The following is a 22134-nucleotide window of genomic DNA, read 5'->3' as shown; positions in this document are numbered from 1 at the left end:
AATTGTGGCAGGGGTGATATGAGAATGAAATGGAATGAGGTGCTGGCTGGATTTTTGCTATTGAAAATATGTAGGATACATTTGGAAAGAGTTGCATAGTTAATTACTATTATTCATTCATTTCACGACTTCATTCATTTCACGACTGAATAGGGGAACCGCTCTGGGCGGTTTTTGAGCTCTGTTTGAAAAAAACAAAAACAGTAACAACCTGCTAAAAAGTGCAAAAATAAACCCAACATGAAGCAGAAAGAATTTTGTTCCCCACGGAAGATAGTATCCATGAGAAATCTCCATGCTGAAAACGTTGGGCCTGCCAGACTGGAATGAACGTATGGGTCCAGCGTGGGAGGGATAAGAGCTCCATAGTAGGCAGATGTGCTCCTCCCATTATGCCTCATCCTGTCCTCTACAGGGAGAGATCAGTTTAAACTCTACAGCATAAGGTTCCAGAACTTATTCCCGCTGGCTGGATGGTCTTGTGATTCATCCGTGCCCAATTCCATTTTGCCTATTCCTTAATTCTGGGCTATGTGTATACATTTTAAATCATACTGTAATTGGTACAAAAAATAAGGGATGGGCATACTCAAAAAGTACCTAGACTGCAAACTCTTTGAGGCACAGACTGACTTTTTATTGAGTCAGAACCTTTTGTTCTATGTATGGGTAGTGCCTATTTATCACTGATCCTTGCTTGAACTGTCAAACTGTAATCTATTAAACACTATCTCAAATAGCAATAATAAGCAGCATGTAGCACAGTAGACCCTAATCCCTGACTTGGCTTATAGGTGCTACAACAATATAAATAATAGTGAATATAACCCTTGTATGATAATAGAGTCCAAAAGGAATCCTTGCGTGAAAGAGAGAGGAATGTATCAGAGTAAGCTAAGAATTGTGACGCTCATGTCTTGTTTGCAAAGTATTCCATTTTAATCCTCGCAATCACAATACAAAATGGATGAGAACAATGCAGGGCAGTGTTTTGAGAGTATCTTCTCTGAAGCCACACATTAGACTAAGAATGAACCCTGTGATTCAGAGAGAGCCATCTGGGGCACAAATAATAAACACATTTCAAACACTGAGGCATGAACAAAATTTGGAAGACATTCCTGCACAAACCCTGGTCAAGACTGCACACTGCAAAAGATGGCACTTGGGCAAAGTTTAAAAAAAAGGACCCAAAATAAACAGAAAGTAGCTGCAACATGTCCATTATCTGCTGTCATAAAACAGCAGTGATGCTTGTTCTTTTAACTTTAAAAAGGGCTCCTTTCATTCTCATCACATTCATCACTTTCTTATGATAGTAGGTGACTGCAACATCACTGAGTGAATCAAGTATAAGGTTGGTTTTTATAAAGGACAAAGTAACAGAGATTTTGATAATTAATGATGAAAACAGGAAATATATGAAGATGACAATGACATAGCTCAATGGGAGGGCAATACCAGATTCTAGCACTAATATGGCATTATCAAAGGATAACAGTACAAACACTTAGAGAAGGAGCTGGAATGGTTCTATAAAGATGGAACTGCCGCCCTAAAGGATCACATGCTTTGCCTTGCACCTCCTCTACCACAGTGGGATCTGGATTTACCTGGTATGAATATCAACTGCAAAAGGGAGAGGGGAGGAAGGAAACTATTTTTCAACATCATCTGGAGGAGGAAGGTTGATTTCAAAGCACCTGCTGTGTCTCCACTGTAAGTTACAACAAGATAAATATCAGAGCCAATGAAATAAATGGAAATAACCAAATTTGGACTGGATAGATTATTTTAGCGGCCAAAGTTGGAACCTCCTTTTCTCTTGGTGCGAGAGGAGCTACATTTCGTGCTGGTGGCTTTTCCCTTATGCTGGGTTTCTGGTACTAAACTGTCTGTAGTGGAAGAGACTCTTACAGTCCACTTTCCCAGAGTATTTGATGGCTTCAGCAAAAAGCTTTGTCACCTGAAAATATAAAGCAAAAAAGACTGAGTATCTTGAAGCCATTTCTGGGAGACTTATTTATAAAGCAAGCTCACTGCTTGACCACCTAGATCTGACATGCATGGTTAGCTTTAAGGGTGATTTCTGAATGACTGTGTGAGCTAAAGTTTTACTCATATGACGCAGCTTGCAAGACTGGCAGCCTCTGAAAACTTGGTAATCTTTTTGGAAAAAGGTTCTATATAGTGTAAGATATGTTACCCCACACTTTATAGAGTAAGAGTTAAACTAATTTTGTTTGCAGGTGGGTTACTGAGTCTTGAATTGGAATCCCCTTTCTCATGGGCAAGGCATATTTTTCAGATGGGTGTCAGAGCACTCTGCTATTTCCCATTCAAACTAAACACTCTGGGCACTGCTGCCTCTCTAAGCTTATAACTTGGCACTGAATTTGTTTTGCATTTGTTCCAAACACAGCTAAAGGTTTTGCACTTCAACCTCTGGCATCAGTTTAGGCTGGTGAGGTCTGAGCCCACTCCCAGGGAAATGAAGGGGAATTTGGCAACCCACTTCAGTAAAAGCAGAAAGCAGAATTTTGTGACTGTAACAGAGCTGGAAAGAAATATTGTGTTTAGCTGTCAACCACAGTCCAGCTGTCCTGTGGCAGAAAATGAGTTAGAATTCATGGAAGGCAAATGCCCCTACCTGTGTTGATATCTGAAATGTAGATTATGAAGAACACTAGATAGAAAACGAATGAAAATCTATGCTATCAATTAGGAAGCTGTCCTCACAGGGCACGTCTACATGAGCAATTAATGCAAAGCAATAAACTCCAGAGCTAATTGCTTTAGAGTTTATTGCTCCCAGGTGAGCCATTTGAACATGTGCCAGGGACTGCAGTACATTGAACCAGGTCAGAGTAGTCCCAGCTGGCACAGGGCCCCGGGAGTTACCCTGCCAGCCTGGGGCTGCTTCCCCCTACTCAGCATGCTGTCGAGGTGCTGTCTAGGGAATGGGGGTGTTCCAGTGTGGGGCCAGCCAGCAGGCAGCCCCCATACTGAACCATCCTTATGCCCCAGCCAGCCAGGGCAACATCTACATGTGTGCTGCTGCAGAGTAAAAAACTCTGCAGCAGGGTAGTACTTGTATTTACTTTTTTTTTTTAAACTTATAAATACAAGTACTAGCCTGCTGTGGAGTTAATTAGTGCATTCCAACCTAATACGGGCACATGTGCATTTGTGCGATACTTGCTGCAGAGCTAATTAGTCTATGCCGCAGTAAACATCTTGTATAGCCTTGCCCACAGAATAGTAATTCACTTGGATGACACATTGGAATAGTAACAAATTTACTTTGAGTTTCTCAATAAAGGTGTCATGCCTTGTTCAAAATATAGACAGCTATATTTAAGAGCTTTGTGATAGAAAGCTGTTGCCAAGCATATTTTTTTGATGTTATAATGAACGAATGGTGGAGAATTTGCTCAAAGGCAGGGACTGAGATATGAATAGCCCAAGGCCATAGCATGGGACACAATGTTTCTGCAGGACAGTGGAAAGGAAATGTATTCAAGCTACCAAGTTATTGCTATTTCAGGTGTATTATTATCTGTGAAACATAATGGGGATCCAGAAATATTGGATTCTAAGTACAAAATTGCCCAAAAGATTTCTATACTATTATGATTAAGAGAAGAAAAAGTGGCAAAAGAGATACCTGGAAATTAGTAAGGAGAGCAATCCCACTGTCAACAGCCATCCTGCGGATCATGTAATTATCATGGATGAACTTGGTGTTGCTATTGGGAAGATTAATCACCAAATCTATGTTCCCATCTTTTATCAGCCTGAAAAGGCAATGCAGAAGACACAGTGGTATACTTTGTTTAGTAAAATCTTCAAAGAATGCATGTTTTCAACTGACCAGTGGAGGCCTAAGATGGTACAGGTGCTAAAGTGCATAGTTGACAGCCTACAGGTGGCAAGTTTGAGGCAGTATCAGAAGTGCTTCCGAGCATGGTCCTGTCAGATTCCACCAAGTCTACAAATTCTGCCAAATACCTTGTCAAAAGGACACAAAAAAGGAAGGGACTGACCATTGTTTGCTGTTTTAGTTAACTTAAATTGTATAGTTTTAGTGTGTTTTACATATTAAAGGATGATCAAGTACAGCAGTTCCCACATTTCTTAGGAGACCCCCACTTCCAGCCTTATGCTGCTGGTTCTGAGCTGCTATCAATCCCACTTCTTAAACTGAATTTCTGTGATCTTCTGATCCCATTCATAAATGCTGTGATCTCACCAGGGGTTCTGACCCCTATGCTGGGAACCACTGATCTAGTCGCTAATACCAGACTGGGATTTAGGACTGGATTCTAGCTTCAGTCCCTGTATCTGCCACAGACTTCCCTGAGTGACCTTAACATAGGGCAAAATTCAGCCTTCATGCAACTAAGCACAACTTTGTTAAGGGCATGATTCTGAGAAGTGCTAAGCATCTGCAGTTCCCATTAAAGCTGGGAAGAGATGCTTGGTACTTTTGAAGATTCAGATTCCAAAATGTCCAAACTTAAAAATATGATGTTCAGTGCTGCGTGCAATAGAATTTAATTACATATTGATGCCTAAGAGATAAATGAGCCTCAGTTATCTGCAAGATGCTTTGGAAAGAGATGATGTGAAATATTCCAGTGCTATAATACATAGGCATTATTAATGAGATGCTTTTTTGATTCAACAGAAGAAAATTTTCCCATCGTGGCAATTACAGGCAGAGTAGAATACATCTGTCAACAAAACAAGAGTGGCTCAAAGCCTCTGGAAATGAAGGAGGGCTTGGCCACTGGTCCAGTGAGGCCCAGATTTCACCTCCAGATTTTACTGTCATGGATGTTGCCAAAGACTCCCAGGATCTCTACAAACTGTGCTGTGCTCTTACCTACTGATTTGGGGGATGCTGGAGTTTTGGCTTTCCTGGGATGGCCATGCCACAGGAGTTGCAGGTACACTGTTGGCATTAAGCCATTCGGAAGTTGCTTCGGTGGCATAAAGCTGTGTCAAGAGGAAATGTTACTACGTTATATTGCAATGAAGCTTCACATTTAACCCTGTCTTGACAGTTGAGACTCAGTCCCATATTGAATGAAACCAACAGCAAGATTTCCATTGATATCAGTGGGCATTAGATTGAGTCCCATAACTATACATGTATATATGAATACAGACCACACACAGAAGCATAATTTTCCCATTTTCTGTATTATCAGCGATCTTATTAGACATGAGAATAAACAGTGAGTGACATTTCCAAGAGCAGTTAAGTGGTTTAGGATTCTAAATCCCATTGACTTTCAACAGGATTTAGGCTAAGTCACCTAGACATTTCTGAAAATTTCACCCACCATTTCATTCCTATTGTGAATGGTGTCACATGTAAGACTGGATCAATACATCCTGTTTTCACGTATGCTATTCAGCTGCCTGCCAGTACTTTGTGAAGAATTTTTATTAAAAATGATCTTTCTAATGCTCTATGGTCACAGTGCTAAATATGGTAATGACAAAAACAGGCTTTGCATGAGACAAATGCATTCCTAGTTAAAGCAAACTGCTTAACAATGCAAATTATGTAGACTCTTAGCTTCTTTGTAAAATATGATGAGGTCCCTTAAAGATTTGTTCCCCATAAAAAGGTTTTTCCTCTGCTTCCCCTTTTGCATTAAAATATTACTGACTGACTTTCTTTTTCATGGGGAATTTTGAGGGACCTTGCATATGACACAGTAGCTGCAGTTCTTCCAGCCTTGACAGGAAACACCCTTGCCTTGTGAATTAATCCTGTTTGTGTGGTTTAATAATTATGCAGACATTTAATTAGGTAACTCCCATAGAATTTAATGAGACTCACTCAAGTACAAATCCTTACTAGCCTTTGAAAATGTGGGTGTATCTCCTTCTCTTATTTTCCCTTGATTATCAACTCAACCCTGAGGTTCTCAAGGTCAATGCAGCCATATTTTAAGTAAAAAATAAATACCTGCAAGCTTTAAAACCTCAAACAACATACCTTAAAACCTTCCTCATGCAGCTGTTCTGCTACACACAGGAATTTGGGACGGAAGGAATGCTGAAAAAGAAACGAAACATGAGATAGCATCAAAGCTAGGATCTAGAAAAGAACACCTGCCCACTTGATGGATACCCTGCGGTTTCTTCAGAATCCATTAAGAGGCAAATACACACACACACACACACACACTCCTTTGGCTCATCAGCCCGTGTGTGTGTGTGTGTGTGTGTGTGTGTGTGTGTGTGTGTGTGTGTGTGTGTGTGAACATTTACACATGCTCACAAATACACTGTAGCTTATTCTACTGTGCGTTAAAATGTTGCATAAAAAACATGCATGTGTATGTGTGCTATGTAGTAGAATAGGCCACTGCGCATTAAACATCACTTAAAAATGTGCACTTGCACTACTGAGCATTAGCACAGCCTAATGCGTATTTATTTATTAGCACAGCCTGATGCGCATTTACTTATTTAGTACCTCATATTGTAGGTATTAAACTTAATGCACATAGGAAAAGCACATTAATGCACATGTAAATGTGCTCTGTGTGCGCGCATGCATGCATGTGCACCTACCCAAGTCATTCAATTGTCTCTCTCGTATAGAATGACAAAGAAATCACTTCAGAAACATGAAAATGGGTAATATGGTGATATTCTGAGAAAGACCAAAGCCCAAAGCCCACTAAGAGGCAAAATACCTTATTATTACCAGCACAATACATGCCCCAAGTGTGTCTTATTGCACTTATGAAATGGCTCTGCAGATTAAATGTCATGGAAACTGGCCTTCCAAATGTATTTTATAAGCCTCCCATGGTTTTTAATGCTCCTTTTAAGGCTGCTCTAACAATTTGTTTCAAGGCCAGAGAGAGTAATGCCTGGGCTAGATTTTGAGGAAATACCCAAGGCAACTTCAAAAAGTGGAACACTGGGCTACCCCTAGGTGCTATTTTCTCAAGTAAACATGGCAAACATCGATTAGAAACTAACAGTGATCTGGATTATAGCACAAGCTGCATTGTGCCACAATAAAAAGAACTGTCTTTCTTAAGCTGGCCAACCATCAGCAGCATTTAGAAATGACCATTTTTTCAGGGCTTCTCCAAAAGAGATACCAAAACTAGAGTGGCATCCTAAGATAAAGTGTGTATGCCTGAGGATGCTTCACACATAGGAAAAACAGAATCACCTGAGGGATATGGACTCCCATTATAGTAAAGTTACGTGCCAAATATTCCATGCAGCTTTAAGTCTCTCTCCTAATGCACAATCAATGCCAGGAACCATTCAGAAGAAATAACAATGCCACCTCCTCTTTTATACGATTTGTATTTGCACCATGCATTTTGAAGTGACATGGAAATAACGTCCTGATCATGACTCATGCAGTCCCCAGTATTTTGGAGGTTTAACAGTACAAAGCTCAAAGGCAACATAAGACTTTCTCATTGCAAAGCCATGCTGAACCTCCAAGATTGACCAGTACGGAAGCAGGATTATACAAACTCCTTTTCTGATCCTCTAACCTTGGCAGAGGTTATGCTGAAAGCATAGACAGTATTTTCTCTGGCAGGGAGAAGGCGGCAACACATCCTTTGAGCTCTACAAACCCTGGCAAGAACCTCATACTGAAGCCATTTTTGTTCTGTACACTAACTGGAAAATATAAATATATAATGTGACAGGACTGGCAGCTTCCCAGTCAGAGGACTGCTCTTCCTCCTGGTCTGAGGTGTTGGCTTGCACAACAGAATTATAAACTTCTATCAAACATGTATTGAACACTTGTGACACATAAAACAGCCTTCCCGTAAAAAGAAATTACAGCTGTCAGCTTGCATCTGAGAAGCCTCAGATTTAAAAGCGATTGAAAGTACCTGTGTAAGAAACCATTACTTACTAAAGGTGAAAAGTACAAACAGATTTATTTACTGGAAGAATCTACTGGCGGGAAGGTCTTTTTTTTCTTTTTTTTCTTTAGTTTCAAAGGCAAAGTTCTGTTCCCAATAACAACCTCCCCATTTTTGCTAGAATATCTTGCTATTGGCAAAGGGCCTGATCCTTAGTGATTTCAGTGGAGCTGTATCCATTTATGCCAGGCTGTGGTTCAAAATCAAACTAAACTATCTCAACACTGATGCTCTGATTCTGGGTTTCAGATTTAGGTCCAGCATAGCATCAGACAGCTCTTTTTCTCCCTATGATCCTTTCCCTAGGACCTTCTGAGCTAAATTAACCACCTACTACTTTTGCACGGCAATGGCAAGGCATTGGTAATGTCCTCCTCTCCCCTGCTTTTACCTATGGCATGCTATAAGGTGTTCTTGCTTGCTTGGGATAAGCTGCGGGTGATGGTTTACAATGGTGATTTTGGGGATTCCTTCAACTAATGATTGCCTGTGAACACAGGGCACCAGACTCAATGGCCCAGGAGACGCCTTTCAGTCCTAAGTTCCTGGAACACTACTTATGATATAAAGTCCCCCTGAAACAACAGACTTAGAGAGCTGGGATTTAAAAATAAAACACTTCATTAATGCTCTCAGCATTTCAGGGTATTCAACACAGATATAAGACAGATGCATTCCTTCTTACAGATATCACTGAACAGCATAATCAGGAGAGAAAATGCAATGAGCTGGTTAACTACTCTTGTCTAAATTATAAATTGGTTAATGGCAAATGGAGGATTCTAGCTAATTCCGATTTCCTTGGCATTAGAAGTTTCCACATTATTTAAAAAGAAGAATGGCAGATTTTCAGATGGTGTTAAATTGCCACAGAACTATACTACTTCTGTGGAGCTACAAAAATTTATACCAGATAAAAGATCTGACCTGTAAAGTTCAGGTAAAGATCAGGTTACACTACATTCTATGGCACTAACATCGATTAGAAACTAACAGTGATCTGGATTATACCACAAGCTGCATTGTGCCACAATAAAAAGAACTGTCTTTCTTAAGCTGGCCAACCACCAGCAGCATTTAGAAATGGCCATTTTTTCAGGGCTTCTCCAAAAGAGATACCAAAACTAGAGTGGCATCCTAAGATAAAGTGATGAAAATCTCCCATTTTATTCATTAGGATGCTTTGGTTCTGTGTAGAACATTAATCAAAATCTTAGCAGCAGGCTTTTGAAACCTCTGTAGCACGGAAATATTCTAAAATATGCCAAAATTATTCAATTTTGAGGAAAAAGAAATGCCCATTATTTTATTTTTTTATTTTGTTTCTCCAGCTTCTGAGGATAGCATTCTCTTCAGCTCTGGATAGCTAACACAGAGCCACATTACAAAGAAGCAGCAGCATTACAACATGTTAAGCATAGGTCCCTTGGCTTTATACGAGGAAACTAATTTTGCCACTGTCTTGACTTGTAATTCCATTTTCCATAGTCTGTAGAACCTAAGGGTAAAAACAGACCTTGGATTTCTCTCAGGTCAAAGTCTTTCATCTTGGGATCCTACAGACTTCCAAACTCATTGTCCCACTTTAAATACCTGTGAAGTATCTAAGATAACACCTTTTCCCTGGACAATCCCAGCTAATTCAAAGCAATTGCCATTCAAGCTGTGTGTGTGTACATGATTGTCCCGCACCTGTTTTGTTGAATTTAAAGCCCTGGACAATCAGATCAGGATGAACCGGACCTCTGTTTTTACCCTTTAAGTATAGTGCAGGGAAGCAGGTGACACAAACCCCAAGTCCCAAGCAGTAAACTGTCCAAAGGTAAATGCTTATATATGCAACTATTCAGGCCTAAAATCCACGCTCATTTACTTGCATAATACTGTAATGAACAGGTATAACTATGTCATAACAGTTAATGGAAATTATCCTATATTTCATGTATCAGGGCCTGACCTTTAGAAATAAAAAGAATCTACTCTGCTGTGAAGTTGTGTCTGATCCTGGAGTACAACACACTGAAGTCTTTCATGGATCTATTCATTTTGTATCTAAACCTGCAATTCCCATTTCAGGATACCATAATCTTTCAAGATTCATAACTATCAGGAGAGGTCCTGAATGATTAGAGAAGGACAAATATACTGCCCATATTTAATAAAGGGAAAAAGGAGGATCCAGGGAACTACAGATCAGTCAGCTTCACCTCAGTCCCTGGAAAAATCATGGAGAAGATCCGCAAGGAATCCACATCTATGCACTTGGAGAAGAAGGTGATTAGGAACAGTCAGTACAGATTCACCAAGGACAAGTCATGCCTAACCAACTTGATTGCCTTTTATGATGAGATGACTGACTCTCTGGACACAGGGAACCAGTGGATGTGGTGTACCTTGATTTTAGCAAGGTTTTGATACTGTCTTCCACAACATTCTTGCAGGCAAGCTAAAGAAGTAGGGGCTGGATGAATGGACTGTAAAATGGATAGAAAACTGGCTGAAGTACTGGTCTCAGAGAGTAGTAATCAATGGCTCAATGTCTAACTGGCAGCCGATATCAAGTGGAGTGCCCAAGGGCCAGTTTTATTCAAGACCTTCATTGACAACCTGGAAAATGGCACAGAGTGCACCCTCAGCAAGTTTGCGGATGACACCAAGCTGGGGGGAAGTAGTAGATATGCTGGAGGGTAGGGCTAGGATTAAGAGGGACCTATACAAATTGGAGGACTGGGCCAAAAGAAATCTCATGAAGTTCAACAAGAACAAGTACAAAGTCCTGCAGTTAGGACAGAATAATCCCATGCACCATTACCGGCTGGGAGCTGACTGCCTGGGCAGCAGCTCTGCAGAAAAGGACCTGGGGGTTACTGCTGGGGTGAAAATATTTGGATCTTGGGGAGCACTGGATTTGCAGCTGGATAAAGGCTTTAGCTTGTGGCCAGCAAAGCTGCTAACCACAAGGCAGAATGAGATATTAAAAGTAACATTGCATGATGCTTAGACAAGCATTTTCCTAAGAATGTGGTAGTGTGTAGGGTATATGATTCACTGTGTAAAAAGGAACAAGATGCAGCCCACTAGCGATCATCAGGAGATAAAGCAGAAGCAAGACTTTGGAGATGAAGAAGGAGTCAGCAAAAAATGGCAATTGACTGAAAGAAGCCGGGTTCACGGTTTTACACATACACTCATAGCAAAAAGGCATGCAAATGAATGAAATGCATAGGTAATTCCATGCTAACGAAACAAACAGTAAACAGAGGCAGAGTTTGAGATAGGAGGGAATATGGGTGGAACAAAGGAGGGACCAAGGTGGAGTAAATGTTAATGAGCATGAACCAAGGTGCATAAATGTGAAAAGAACTAATATTCACTGCGGCTCCCTGGTTTTTCTTTTTTTCTGGGAACTTGCCCAAAGCTGTCTCCATTCTGAATAAAGCTGTTGTGAGCTATGTGTGCCAGTGTTTGCTCCCTGCTTTCTCCCTGAGCAACTGGATCCATGGGCAATTGGATCGTCGTTTCCCTAGTTGTTAGGCACCACATGGAGTTAGGGTCTAACAGTTATAGTGGACAATAAACTGAATATGAACCAACATTGTGCCCTTGTTAAAAAAAGGCTAATGACATACTGGGCTGCGTTGATAACTGTGTTGCCAGCAAGTCAAGGGAAGTGATTATTCCTCTCTATTCAGCACTGGTGAGGCCACATTTGGAGTACCATGTTCAGTTTTGCATCCTACCACCCCCCACTGGTGAAAGGATGTGAACAAATTGAGGGAGTCCAGCAGATGGCAACAGAAATGGTGAGGGAGCTGGGGCACATGACTTATGAGAAGAGTCTGAGTGAACTGGGTTTATTTAGTTTGGAGAAGAGAAGACTAAAACGGGATTTAATAGCAGCCTTCAACTACCTGAAGGGAGGTTTGAAAGAGGATGGAGCTAGACTGTTCTCTCTAGCGGCAGATTCATAGATTGTAAGGGGCTGGAAGGGACCTTGCAAGATCATCAGGTCCAGCCCCCCTGCACTATGACAGAACAGTCTCAAGTTGGAGCAATGGAAGTTTAGGTTAGATATTAGGAAGAATTTTCTCACTAGGAGGGTAGTAAAACACCAGAACAAGTTACCCAGAGAGGTTGTGGAATCTCTATCCTTGGAGGTTTTCAAGATCTGGCTAGACAAAGCTTTGCTTGGGATGATCTGTTGGCGATATTCCTGCTCTGAGCAGGGGCTGGTCTCCAGAGGTCCCTTCCAACCCTAATTTTATATGATTCTATGATTCTATATTTCACCACTTTGCCAGTTTGAGTGACATGTTCTAATGTATATGAATGAAATGAGAGCATTTTTGCTATAAAATACCAGGTACCTCTGGTCTCATATAGCTCATTATCTGCAAAGAGTTTTCTTTTTTTCCAAGACCATAATGGGGCCTGATCGTAGCTTATGTGCTTATGTATCTGTCATTGTTTCAACCTTCCCTCCAGAATGGACCAAACCTCTTCTCTTTAAGCTTGTGGAACCCCATTGACTTCAAAAGAGGTTGCAGCTGCGCAGAAGAGTGGAGAATTTCATTGAGCTTCAACAAGTATAGCGGGAAGTACAATATGGCCCTTCATATTCATTTAATAGTTCTTGTTTGGAGTTTAACAATCTAAAAATGCTCTGAGCTATGGAGAGGACTTTGTGCCATTGATTTGCTATTTTGGTTTCCTTTTCCAAGAAAATGAACTGCAAAAGAGTTATTTAAAAAGACAGCATCCTGTGTGCTCTTTCAAACCTTTTCTTCTTTATTTTAAAGACCTTTGTACCACAGACCATTCAGTTCCATTAAACAGGTGCTTCTGTAAAAGTCATTCTTATACTTTATAGAACTAAAATTAGTTATTGCTGACTATTTTCCCTGGAGTCCTGGGACTAGGCAAACAGGCTCAGATTTTATACATCAGTACTTTTTCAAATGGGCAGATTAAAATGTTTGCAGTGCAATGATTAGCTGTGATGATCCAAAATGCCCTGGGTCTAACATTAAACTTTTAAAATATCATTGGATGTCAAACAAGCAATTTATGCATGTTTGTAGTAATTAGTAGTAAACCCTTTATCATTCTGATGCGTCTGAAAGGAAGGTCAGGACCTTCGCTGCATTAATGCTAATGCAGTTCATCTTCCTAAGTGGCCTCTATCCCACTTGTTATAATTCATCTCCATGGGCACAACAACATACACTCCCAAGACACTTTCCCCCCCTACATCTTTCAAAATCCTCAAAGACTCGGTTCCACCATTGAATCCAGGGACTCCACTCACTTTTACTGTGATGGTGTCTGTAATAATTACATACTGGCTGAAGAACCAGTGTTGTTTTAATCAGTTTCTATTGACTTTATACAACCATGTAAAGCATAAACTTATTATGAGCCCAGCAGAGATTGGTCCCATTATTGTCTTCATGGGACCCTAGAATTTTCCAATGTTGAATCAAATGATTGATCACGTGAGGAACATACTGTGAAAATGTTTATGAACAGATCTGATTTCAGTATCTCCTCCAACTTTTAATTACCCCAAGGTAGAAAAGCAGCACTTGTTTTTGCCTGGCTATCTATCCATATTTTCATCACTAACTCAGAACTTTTAAGTGGGCCACAGACAAGTATCTCCTGAGCTCTCTCAGGGTAGGCTCTCTGAAGAATGCTTTGCACTGAAGGGTCTTGGTAATGATGCCATTTAAACCTGCTACCATTTATAATACCACTAAGGAAATGCTGACAATAAGGGGTAGGTTTACAGATCCAAGCCCCACACTGGGAAGGAACTTCTGGACCCACAAAATATAGATCCAGGATTCCATAAGGGATCCCTAAAAAAAAAGGAAGTGACACCTCCCTGTCTCCAATACTATCAGCTCAATAATGCCTCCCTTTCACTCCTATTAAGCGCTGGGGACAACAGACCTCTGGATAAGATGATTGTTTCCCCCCCTGTCCTTCAACACTGGGGAATAATCCGCTCTGTGATCAAAGGATCAAGAAGGTGTCAAGGGCAGCAATCAGCTCAGTCTGCAAAATATAACTTTCTGAGTTTTCGTTGATAAAATTTTCTGGTATAACTGCACAGCAGGATACAGTTAAACACGACACCTTAGGATAACAATATTGTGCTACAGCTCTGTCTAGTTTGAGAACTGTGCTAAGATAGCACAGAGAACATTACTTTTCCTGGGGAAATAATACAGCATGTGGCAGAATACCATCCCTATCTCTCTCCAAAACTCTGCTACCTGACAATTTGGTTACCATGGTCACTCCTCTGCCCCATCACTTGATGTGACCCTGAGCTGGATACCTTCTGGAGGGAGGAGGGAAACCTGCTCCTTCTGTCTACATGACTGGCATCACATACCTGGGTGAGGGGCTGATGCTTCCTATTGTTCTAAGCAATGCCAACCTGATTGGGAGGGGGCTAGAGACCCTGCCAGTCTACCCAGCAACCAGTGATGCATTTCAAATTGGTTGGCTGGCAGCCAACAGGTGCTGGCCTCCATTGGACTAGGTAAATGAGGTCATAAGGTCTATAAGTTAAGGACTGCCCAGAAGGAGGTGCAATAGCCATGATGAAAGATTAGAGAAAAGCTGGACCATCTGAAACTTGCTCTCTCTCTTGAAACACATGATCAATGAACTGCCTGCCTCTCCACCTGCCTCTGGGCTGCCTATCTTACCGGTTTCTTCAGTGTGTAGTCTGATCCAACAGAGAAGTTCATGCATCAAGCTCAGAGACAAATCCACTTGTGTCATGAGCATTTTGTGGGTCAGGAGAATCCTTTGATTTCTTGTTGGGGTGAGGAAGGATTTCTGATTTGATATGGGCTTCTTTTGTCACAAACGGACAACTCATATCCCTCCAATCCCAGATATCTGCCAGCAAAACTTAATGGGTTCAATTATTCTCCCAGACAGACCCCCCTGTAAGTCCCAATGAAGCCAATGGAAAATGTGTGTTCATATTTGAGGAAAGAATTGGGCCAACTGGGTGTTGCCCCATGAAAATCCATCTCATGTGCTCATTCCCTGTCTGCCCATTCACCACTGTCTTTTGTAGCTGGAGACAGCACTTAGATTGGTATATTTGCACAAAGCGTTCTCACTGAAAGCCAACATAAATAAAAGGAAAATGAAGAGACAGTTACCCACTCTCCATATTGTCCACCATTTCTGTGCTTGAATTTGAAAAAAAAAATCTTGGCACTCACCTGGATGCCAACCAATATTCCATTTTGCGGGAACTTAAATCCTGTGGACAGCATTGCCTTCAGGAAGGCAGAATGGACATCCTCCCCAAAACATGCAACCTGGTGAAATAGATGAATGAGAAACCCAGATCAATTAAAAAACTATAATGTTCCTTTTTAAAGAGCCCAAGTTGTCCTTCCTCTTGTCTTACAAGACCTGCCTTCCTCAGAGCCAGCAGGGAAAAGAAAAGAAAGTCAACACAGACAATCATACATTTTTAATTAAGGAATATGAAAGAATAAGCGGGGCTTTTCTTTAAACAGCCCACAGTGAAGGAACAGAAATGGAATCTGCTGCAAGTTATCTGAACACTAAACACAGCCTCTGATTCACAGAGTCTGGGAGTGTGTTACACAATATTTAATATGACTTAATGTTTAAATAATAGCAAATGTTATATGTGCAACTGTACTTCTGTACACAAATACAAAAATCTATGGTAGGAAAATCATTCATAAGTGGAAACCACAGCAGTTTCTCACTGAAATGGTATATTTGGAACAAAAAAAACCAAACAAACCCATAGTGATAAAAATGTCTCTCTCTCTCTGTTTTTTAACTGACTATTCTTTTTCATCCTAATGATTTACATCATACTATATATCACTTAGTATGCTGTGTCACACTCTTACTTAAGACATGCAGTAACCCATATTTCTCCAGAGAATTATAGCCAAGTACAAATGACAATTTCCCAGAGCTTGTTAAAAATCCAGGGGGAAATAATGAAGAAATTTGGTTTTCTGCTTTTTCACTGCAAATACGTCCATCAGCTCTAGAATGCCCATATTAGTAGATCAGCAATGGGGAAAGGTTACCTGGGGTAAAGAGCCCAGTTTCATTATTGTATTTGTTGTTACAATATTACCATCATACTATCTTACAGTGACAGCTAACATGTTCTTTTATCCAGAGCTGTCCAACTGGTGGCCTGTGGAAGGGCTAACCTGTGGCCTCCAGGCTCCCAGCCTGGGTCTTCTCACCCCATCACTCCCGCTGCTGCCACCACCATGGAAGTCTCTGACCTCTCCATATTTCCTCCAGCTCTCATTGCCTGCCACCAGCCTTGGGGGCAGAATGGGGCCCATGGGACTCACAGCCAGGGAGCCTGTGGTGGGGGGGCAGGGACCTTGCATGGCCCTGGAGCCCTGACAGAAGCAGGGAGGGCATTTGGTGCAGCAGGGGAGGTTATGCAGCACTGTGTGCAGGGTGCAGGGGTACTGCCATACAGCAGTGATGGAAAAGGTGGAGGGACCCACATGGTATGGCATGGTGTGAGACCCCATGGCATGTAGCTCCGGGACCATGTGGCCCATGAGGTGTGTGACCAGGGGGGCAGCAGCCCGCAGCCACTCAGAAGCTGCACAGACCTGTTTTAACCTAATGTTTCTCCAGCTTTTAGCAGAAACATAAAGAGGCCTGGACTGCACCTTCTGGCTCCGAATTCAGAGGTGCATGGTTTATAAACGTACACAGTTCTATAAACTTCACTGTAGCTCCATCTCTCAGCCTTAGAACAGGTTTGTATGGCAGACCACTTAAACATTCATTAGTGAGGTGTGTAGACGGCAAATTCCAGAACTAATCACAAAAATCCAAGAGTGTCAGTACAAATGAGTGTGCTAGTGATGAGGAACTCCCCTTAGACAAAATGCAACCTGCACCTTCACTCAATTCATACGACAAATTCAAGCACAACACAAAAGTCATGTGCACGTTAATAATATCTTTGTAGAAAAATTGGCACTTTACTAGTAGAGACTTGTTATCCTTACTTCAGTTGCGAGATAGACCCTCATAACTCTTGTGTTTTATGGCATTTGTGAACATGGATCTCTCCAACTCATAAAACTTAATAATCTTTCCCTTATGACTAAAATATTTTCTACCTCCATCTAAAGCTCAGTAAAGTAATTCTCGCCCTTTGGCTAAATCTCCATTCCTCTTTTGTGAAGGCAATTCCCTTCTGAAAGTAAGGAGGACACTTAGCTTTTTTTTCTGCCCATTGACTACACTGAAAGCAAACATGATGTATAAAATTAAGTTCAGAATAAAACAATCCTATAGAGATGCAGAAACATGAGGCTTTTCAAGCATACATCTGAGCTAGTCACACTTGTACTAAGAGGGTTATGTCTAGACTGCTGACAAGGCAACATGTAAACAAACTCAAGGCAGCTTTAAACTGGCTAGCTCAGGTACTCCCAGCATTGTAACTCAGCTTATAGATCAGCACAGGCCAACCACCTGCAGGGAGGATCTGCAGGGAAGTTTTGCAGCCTGTTATGAGCTCTGTGGTGCTATGTCCACATTCCCGGCACTGCCCAGGCTAGGTAGTTTAAAATTAGTGAGGCTATATCTGCAAAATCTATAGATGGGGTAGGGACTATAGAGAAAGACACCTAAAGCTCCTTTACAATTGGTGCCCAGTTGATTACAAATAGAATTTATGCCTACTTGAAGGTCTTTTTCCATTCCCAGAGAGTGCAAAGGGGCCTTATTATAACAGAAAATCCGGCCCATGCATCTGTATATACTGATAGTTTATGGCATTGTGCCCATTGCAGCCGGTGCCAGTATACAATGGAACATGCTTCCGAAACCCATCGTGAAGTCACAGCATGCCCTTATGAAGACAGTTAAAGCTAACCAAGCCCAACACACCAACCTATAATTTCAATTCTTAAACATTATTCATACTTGTTCTTTCTCACTTTTTGTTCTTGTGCACTTGTCTTTCCGGTTACCAAGCAACAATAAAAATATCACCAAAAAAGATTTGTTGCCATTAGGTAACTTGTACAGCCCAAGACCAAATACTCATGACCTGAAGTCTGATATTGCCTTTCTGATGTGACATGATGGAAACTTTGAAAGCTGAAAGCTGTATGTACTTGTCAGTCAAGTACGAGGTGATTCATAAAATGGACTGACACCTTGAGAACTTTCCAGATCCTGACAGCTCTTCAAGAAACACATCATACTTTCACATAAACCACTGCCAGTTGATGGAGTTGAGACACAGGTCAAGAGGGACATCCAGTGGGCAAATCAACTGCATTCTTCAGGGCAATGTTTCAGTGTTTTACTACACTGGGTGGGGGGGCACAGTATCTGTGTGTGCAGGAGAAGAGAAGCACTGCAATCTCAATTTTTCAAGATCTGGGTTGATATCTGAATGGCAGATAGCTCACATCAGGATAAATGCAGGATAAAGATAGTGTTAATCATCGTTTAAAGAACAGTCACTAAAAACTGTAAGAAATACCTCCCCCGTGGAAGCCATCTCACAGCGGAGAATAGGGTCAGCATCTCTCAGTCGGGGCCAAGAGAACATCGGAGCCTGTCAAAGGGAAAAGAAAAAGAAGGAAACTGACAAACTATCAGCAAATCCAGTTACATGGATTGTGACATTAGGTGATACATTGAACTAAGAGAAACATTGCTCTGGGTTAATGATCACCAGAGTACTAGGCAAATGGGTCCCAGGTAGTCTTGGTATATGCTGAGGAAATGGGGAAATGGTCATATATTTCACCAGTAAAATTCTCTTATGCGTAACCTGAGGCAAGCTTTCTAATATGTTGTAGTACACTATTATTTTTAAGAGGCAATTTAGTTTGATTCCTGAGGGAGAGACAAAACTGCTTCCGTTTGGGAAAAAAACAAATAAAGCTAGCTGGATTATTTCTATGAGAAAATGCCAATTCACTGAAATCAAAACATCCTTGGGAATATGTTCATTTGGACCCAATTTTCAACAGAAACCAGGTGAGTTGCCTGTCAGCTTGCCAACCCATTTTCCCACCTTCAGGCTTCTCTGCAGAGCCCGGGCAGGCTGCAGGAAAGGCAGGAGCTCCTCAGGCCTGTGGGCTCCTTAGCTCTGCAGCGGCCTACTTGTTGCACTGCCCCTACTGTCCTGTTCCTTGAGTCCTTTGGAGAACATGCGTCTGCCCAGGCACTGCACAACATAGGGAGTAATCCAAAATATCACACTTCGGGAACCATACTGGACTTCCTTCCCATTAAAAAGTTTCAATATCTGAACTTCTGTTCTGATTCAGGACAACTTCGTTTTTAAAAAATTCAAAGTGTTTCACAGGAAGTAAAACCTTTTTTTTTTTCCCCTGGCCAGCTTTTATGGACAAGTACATCTAAACACTAAAATATCCATTACCAATCCTGTAGATTTAAACTGTCAACATGGTGCCTTTGGCAATTGGTGCAATTGGATTTGGACCTAATGACAACACATGGAAAATTTGGATCATTGTACTATATGTTCTGCTCAGAGATTGCACATTTGTTGTAGGGGTTCTCTTTCCCTCATTTTTAGAACTACTGATGCCATTTAATTGCAATATCATCCTTTTTATTTAGGGAGTAATCTTCTCTTAACCAAAAGGCATGTTTTGTACCTGAAACATCTATGAAAATCTCTATGGGAACTGATGGTGATATCATAGACAGTATTCCAGTTGCAGACTGGACAATAAGTAGCAGCAGCAACTAAATTGTAAGGGGAGGCTGAATATAAAAATGGTATCTGGAAGGTCCATCTATGCATTTTGGTGGCTTCCAGATCAGCTGTGCTTTGTTTACAAATTATGGAGATGTTTCCTTTCAATTACAAGCCCTGCAATCTCAACCTAAGATCTGAATACCTAAGCCCTGCAATCTCAACCTAAGATCTGAAGTTGGGGTTTTAATATCACACCCATTGCTCCCTATCCTTAAGGTTATTGAGACTTCATTTTTCTGTCAGTGATATCTGTGCAGGTCCTGGTCCTCAAGGTCCGCCTTCCACAGAGATGCAAAGAAATGACTCTGAAAAATGTGGCCCTGAAATCAGAACTTAGTTGCAACTTTTTTAGGTGTTGTTTTATCCAACTCTGAATCCTGGTCATTTTCTCATAGCTCCACAGTGAGACAATAAAAGCATAGTTTAGTCAGTACATTTGAGAAGATATAACAATATTCACAAGGGAGCAGATCTACTGAGAAAGAAGGTGCCATTTTTGCAGTCTCTTCAGAGCACTTAAGTACCATTTGAGAAACAAAATCCAATTTTCATGCAAATGGTCTGAGCAATGAAAAAGTACAGAAAAGACAATGTATGAATAAGGAGAATTGCATTTAAATGGAATATTTTTTAAAGTTCAACATTTTCAAAGCTGTTATCAGGTCTTCTACTTTGACAAATAAACACACCCAGCAATGCAAGCGGTTTGTAGTGAAATCTTCAGGAACAAAGATGGGATTTTCACCTTGAAGTTAATATTCCTGGAAAAGATGGAACTCTGACAATTTAGATAACAACTCATCAAGATCCATAGGATAAATTTGAACACTCATATATAACACTAATCAAATAAACTGTGGGTATCATAATGTCAGAAAACTTGACTTCTGATGTAGGCAAACTCTGATGATTCTTAATGGTATGGCAATTTGGTAAATACATAAATATGTAGGGTTTGGCCATCAGTCTATTATATTTTAGTAAGATAATATTCCAAACAATCTGTACTATGTTAAGAGAAGGGGATTACGCCTCATCCCTATAATATCCAAGTGAGCACATGGCATACTGTTGTTACATCTAAAGTCCTGCTAACTGCTTTAGAAATTTTAAAACTTGAAAAATATTCTGTTTAGACAATTCTTATATATACACCAAACTATCTGTGCTTCCATTCCATTTTTCAGAAGGGGATCCTTTTTTGGGCAGCATAGCTCATAAAAATCAAACACGGCAAATGTCTAAGAAACTACAGTTATTTCTGATTAGTGGATAAAGATTTGTTTGATTTTTTCATACTGCGTATCACTCACAACATCTATTGTAACGAGATGAAAAAGAAAGATCAACCACATTATCCAGCCCATCCCCCTGACCAGAGAAGATTACCTTTATTAATTAATGGTAGTTAAGAGGTGGATCACAAAACTACTAACAGGCACCAGTGCAGTTGTTTTACTGCTTTGTTTCCCACATTCATCTTTTTTAAATCATACCTTAATACCAACATACTCAGAAGGAATAATGGGATGCTCCAATGTTGGAAGGGATGACGTGTCAACCTTTTTTCCAGTTATCACTTTTGTGGCCACATCAATGAAGTCCACACCAAGAGTCTTTGACACAAAGGGGAAGGAGCGTGAGGCCCGCAGGTTGCACTCTATCACCTGCAGAGATGAAGAGTAGAAACTTCAATGCCACAGATCTGTTAGGCAAAGAGATAAGGCCCTTCCTTCTAACCTCAGTTCCCAAGTGTAAATGCCCATGGAGTTCTATGGAATAGCACTGTCCATTCCTGGAAGAAATATTTCCAAGTAGCCACTATGGAAAGGTATGGATGTTGTGGCCATAATTTTAAAGTGGTGAATAATATGGAGTGGCCAACTTGAGACACCTCAACAGGGGCTGACTTTCAGTAGTTAGGGGTTCTGTAGCCTCTGGAAGTCAAGGCCCTTTAGGTTGTGTCAAACTGAATACCTTATAAAGGTAGGAAACACCAAAATTAGTATTCACTTTTGAAGTTTCAGCTTGTGTCCTCCACACTTTGACTTGAAGTACAAACCAGAGAAGTACAAACAGTGTACAAACCAAAGAAGGGAGAGTTGTGAAAACATTTTCCTATTTGGTAAGGACAAACCCTAATAGCTATTTCATATACATCTTTATTTATGAGTTAGACTGATGCTATAGCCAGAAATTATGCAAGATGCAAGGATTTCTTAGGGGTTCAAGGATTTCTGATATTTTTTATTAAACCAACTCTGTAGTTCAGATACAGTTAGACAAGGCTTTGAATGCAAGACATTCTTCACCAGGTCTCATAGTTGAAAGCTCATCCAACTTTTCCCCAGCTACATCGTTTGTCCAAGATATCACCCTAAGAAA

At 40.8% G+C, this 22134-nt stretch overlaps 1 protein-coding gene across 1 annotated transcript in view; it reads right to left on the bottom strand.

The window, feature by feature from the left end:
* Window positions 1-915: 915 nt before the first annotated feature.
* The window catches only part of CPS1 (carbamoyl-phosphate synthase 1), a 146687-nt gene continuing 125468 nt past the window's right edge, over window positions 916-22134 (bottom strand). Inside the window, exons 32-38 of the mRNA XM_019554534.1 lie at window positions 21246-21416; window positions 18496-18570; window positions 15188-15286; window positions 6017-6076; window positions 4889-5001; window positions 3668-3797; window positions 916-1966 (exon numbers count right to left, since the gene is read on the bottom strand). Coding sequence (XP_019410079.1) covers window positions 1868-1966; window positions 3668-3797; window positions 4889-5001; window positions 6017-6076; window positions 15188-15286; window positions 18496-18570; window positions 21246-21416 — 747 coding nt within the window. The 3' untranslated portion in view covers window positions 916-1867. The remainder of the gene's footprint in view (window positions 1967-3667; window positions 3798-4888; window positions 5002-6016; window positions 6077-15187; window positions 15287-18495; window positions 18571-21245; window positions 21417-22134) is intronic.

The sequence above is a fragment of the Crocodylus porosus genome, unplaced genomic scaffold, assembly GCF_001723895.1.
Source record: "Crocodylus porosus isolate Cpor-Errol unplaced genomic scaffold, CroPor_comp1, whole genome shotgun sequence".
Classification (NCBI taxonomy): domain Eukaryota; kingdom Metazoa; phylum Chordata; order Crocodylia; family Crocodylidae; genus Crocodylus; species Crocodylus porosus.
This window is presented reverse-complemented; position numbering and strand designations above follow the sequence as displayed.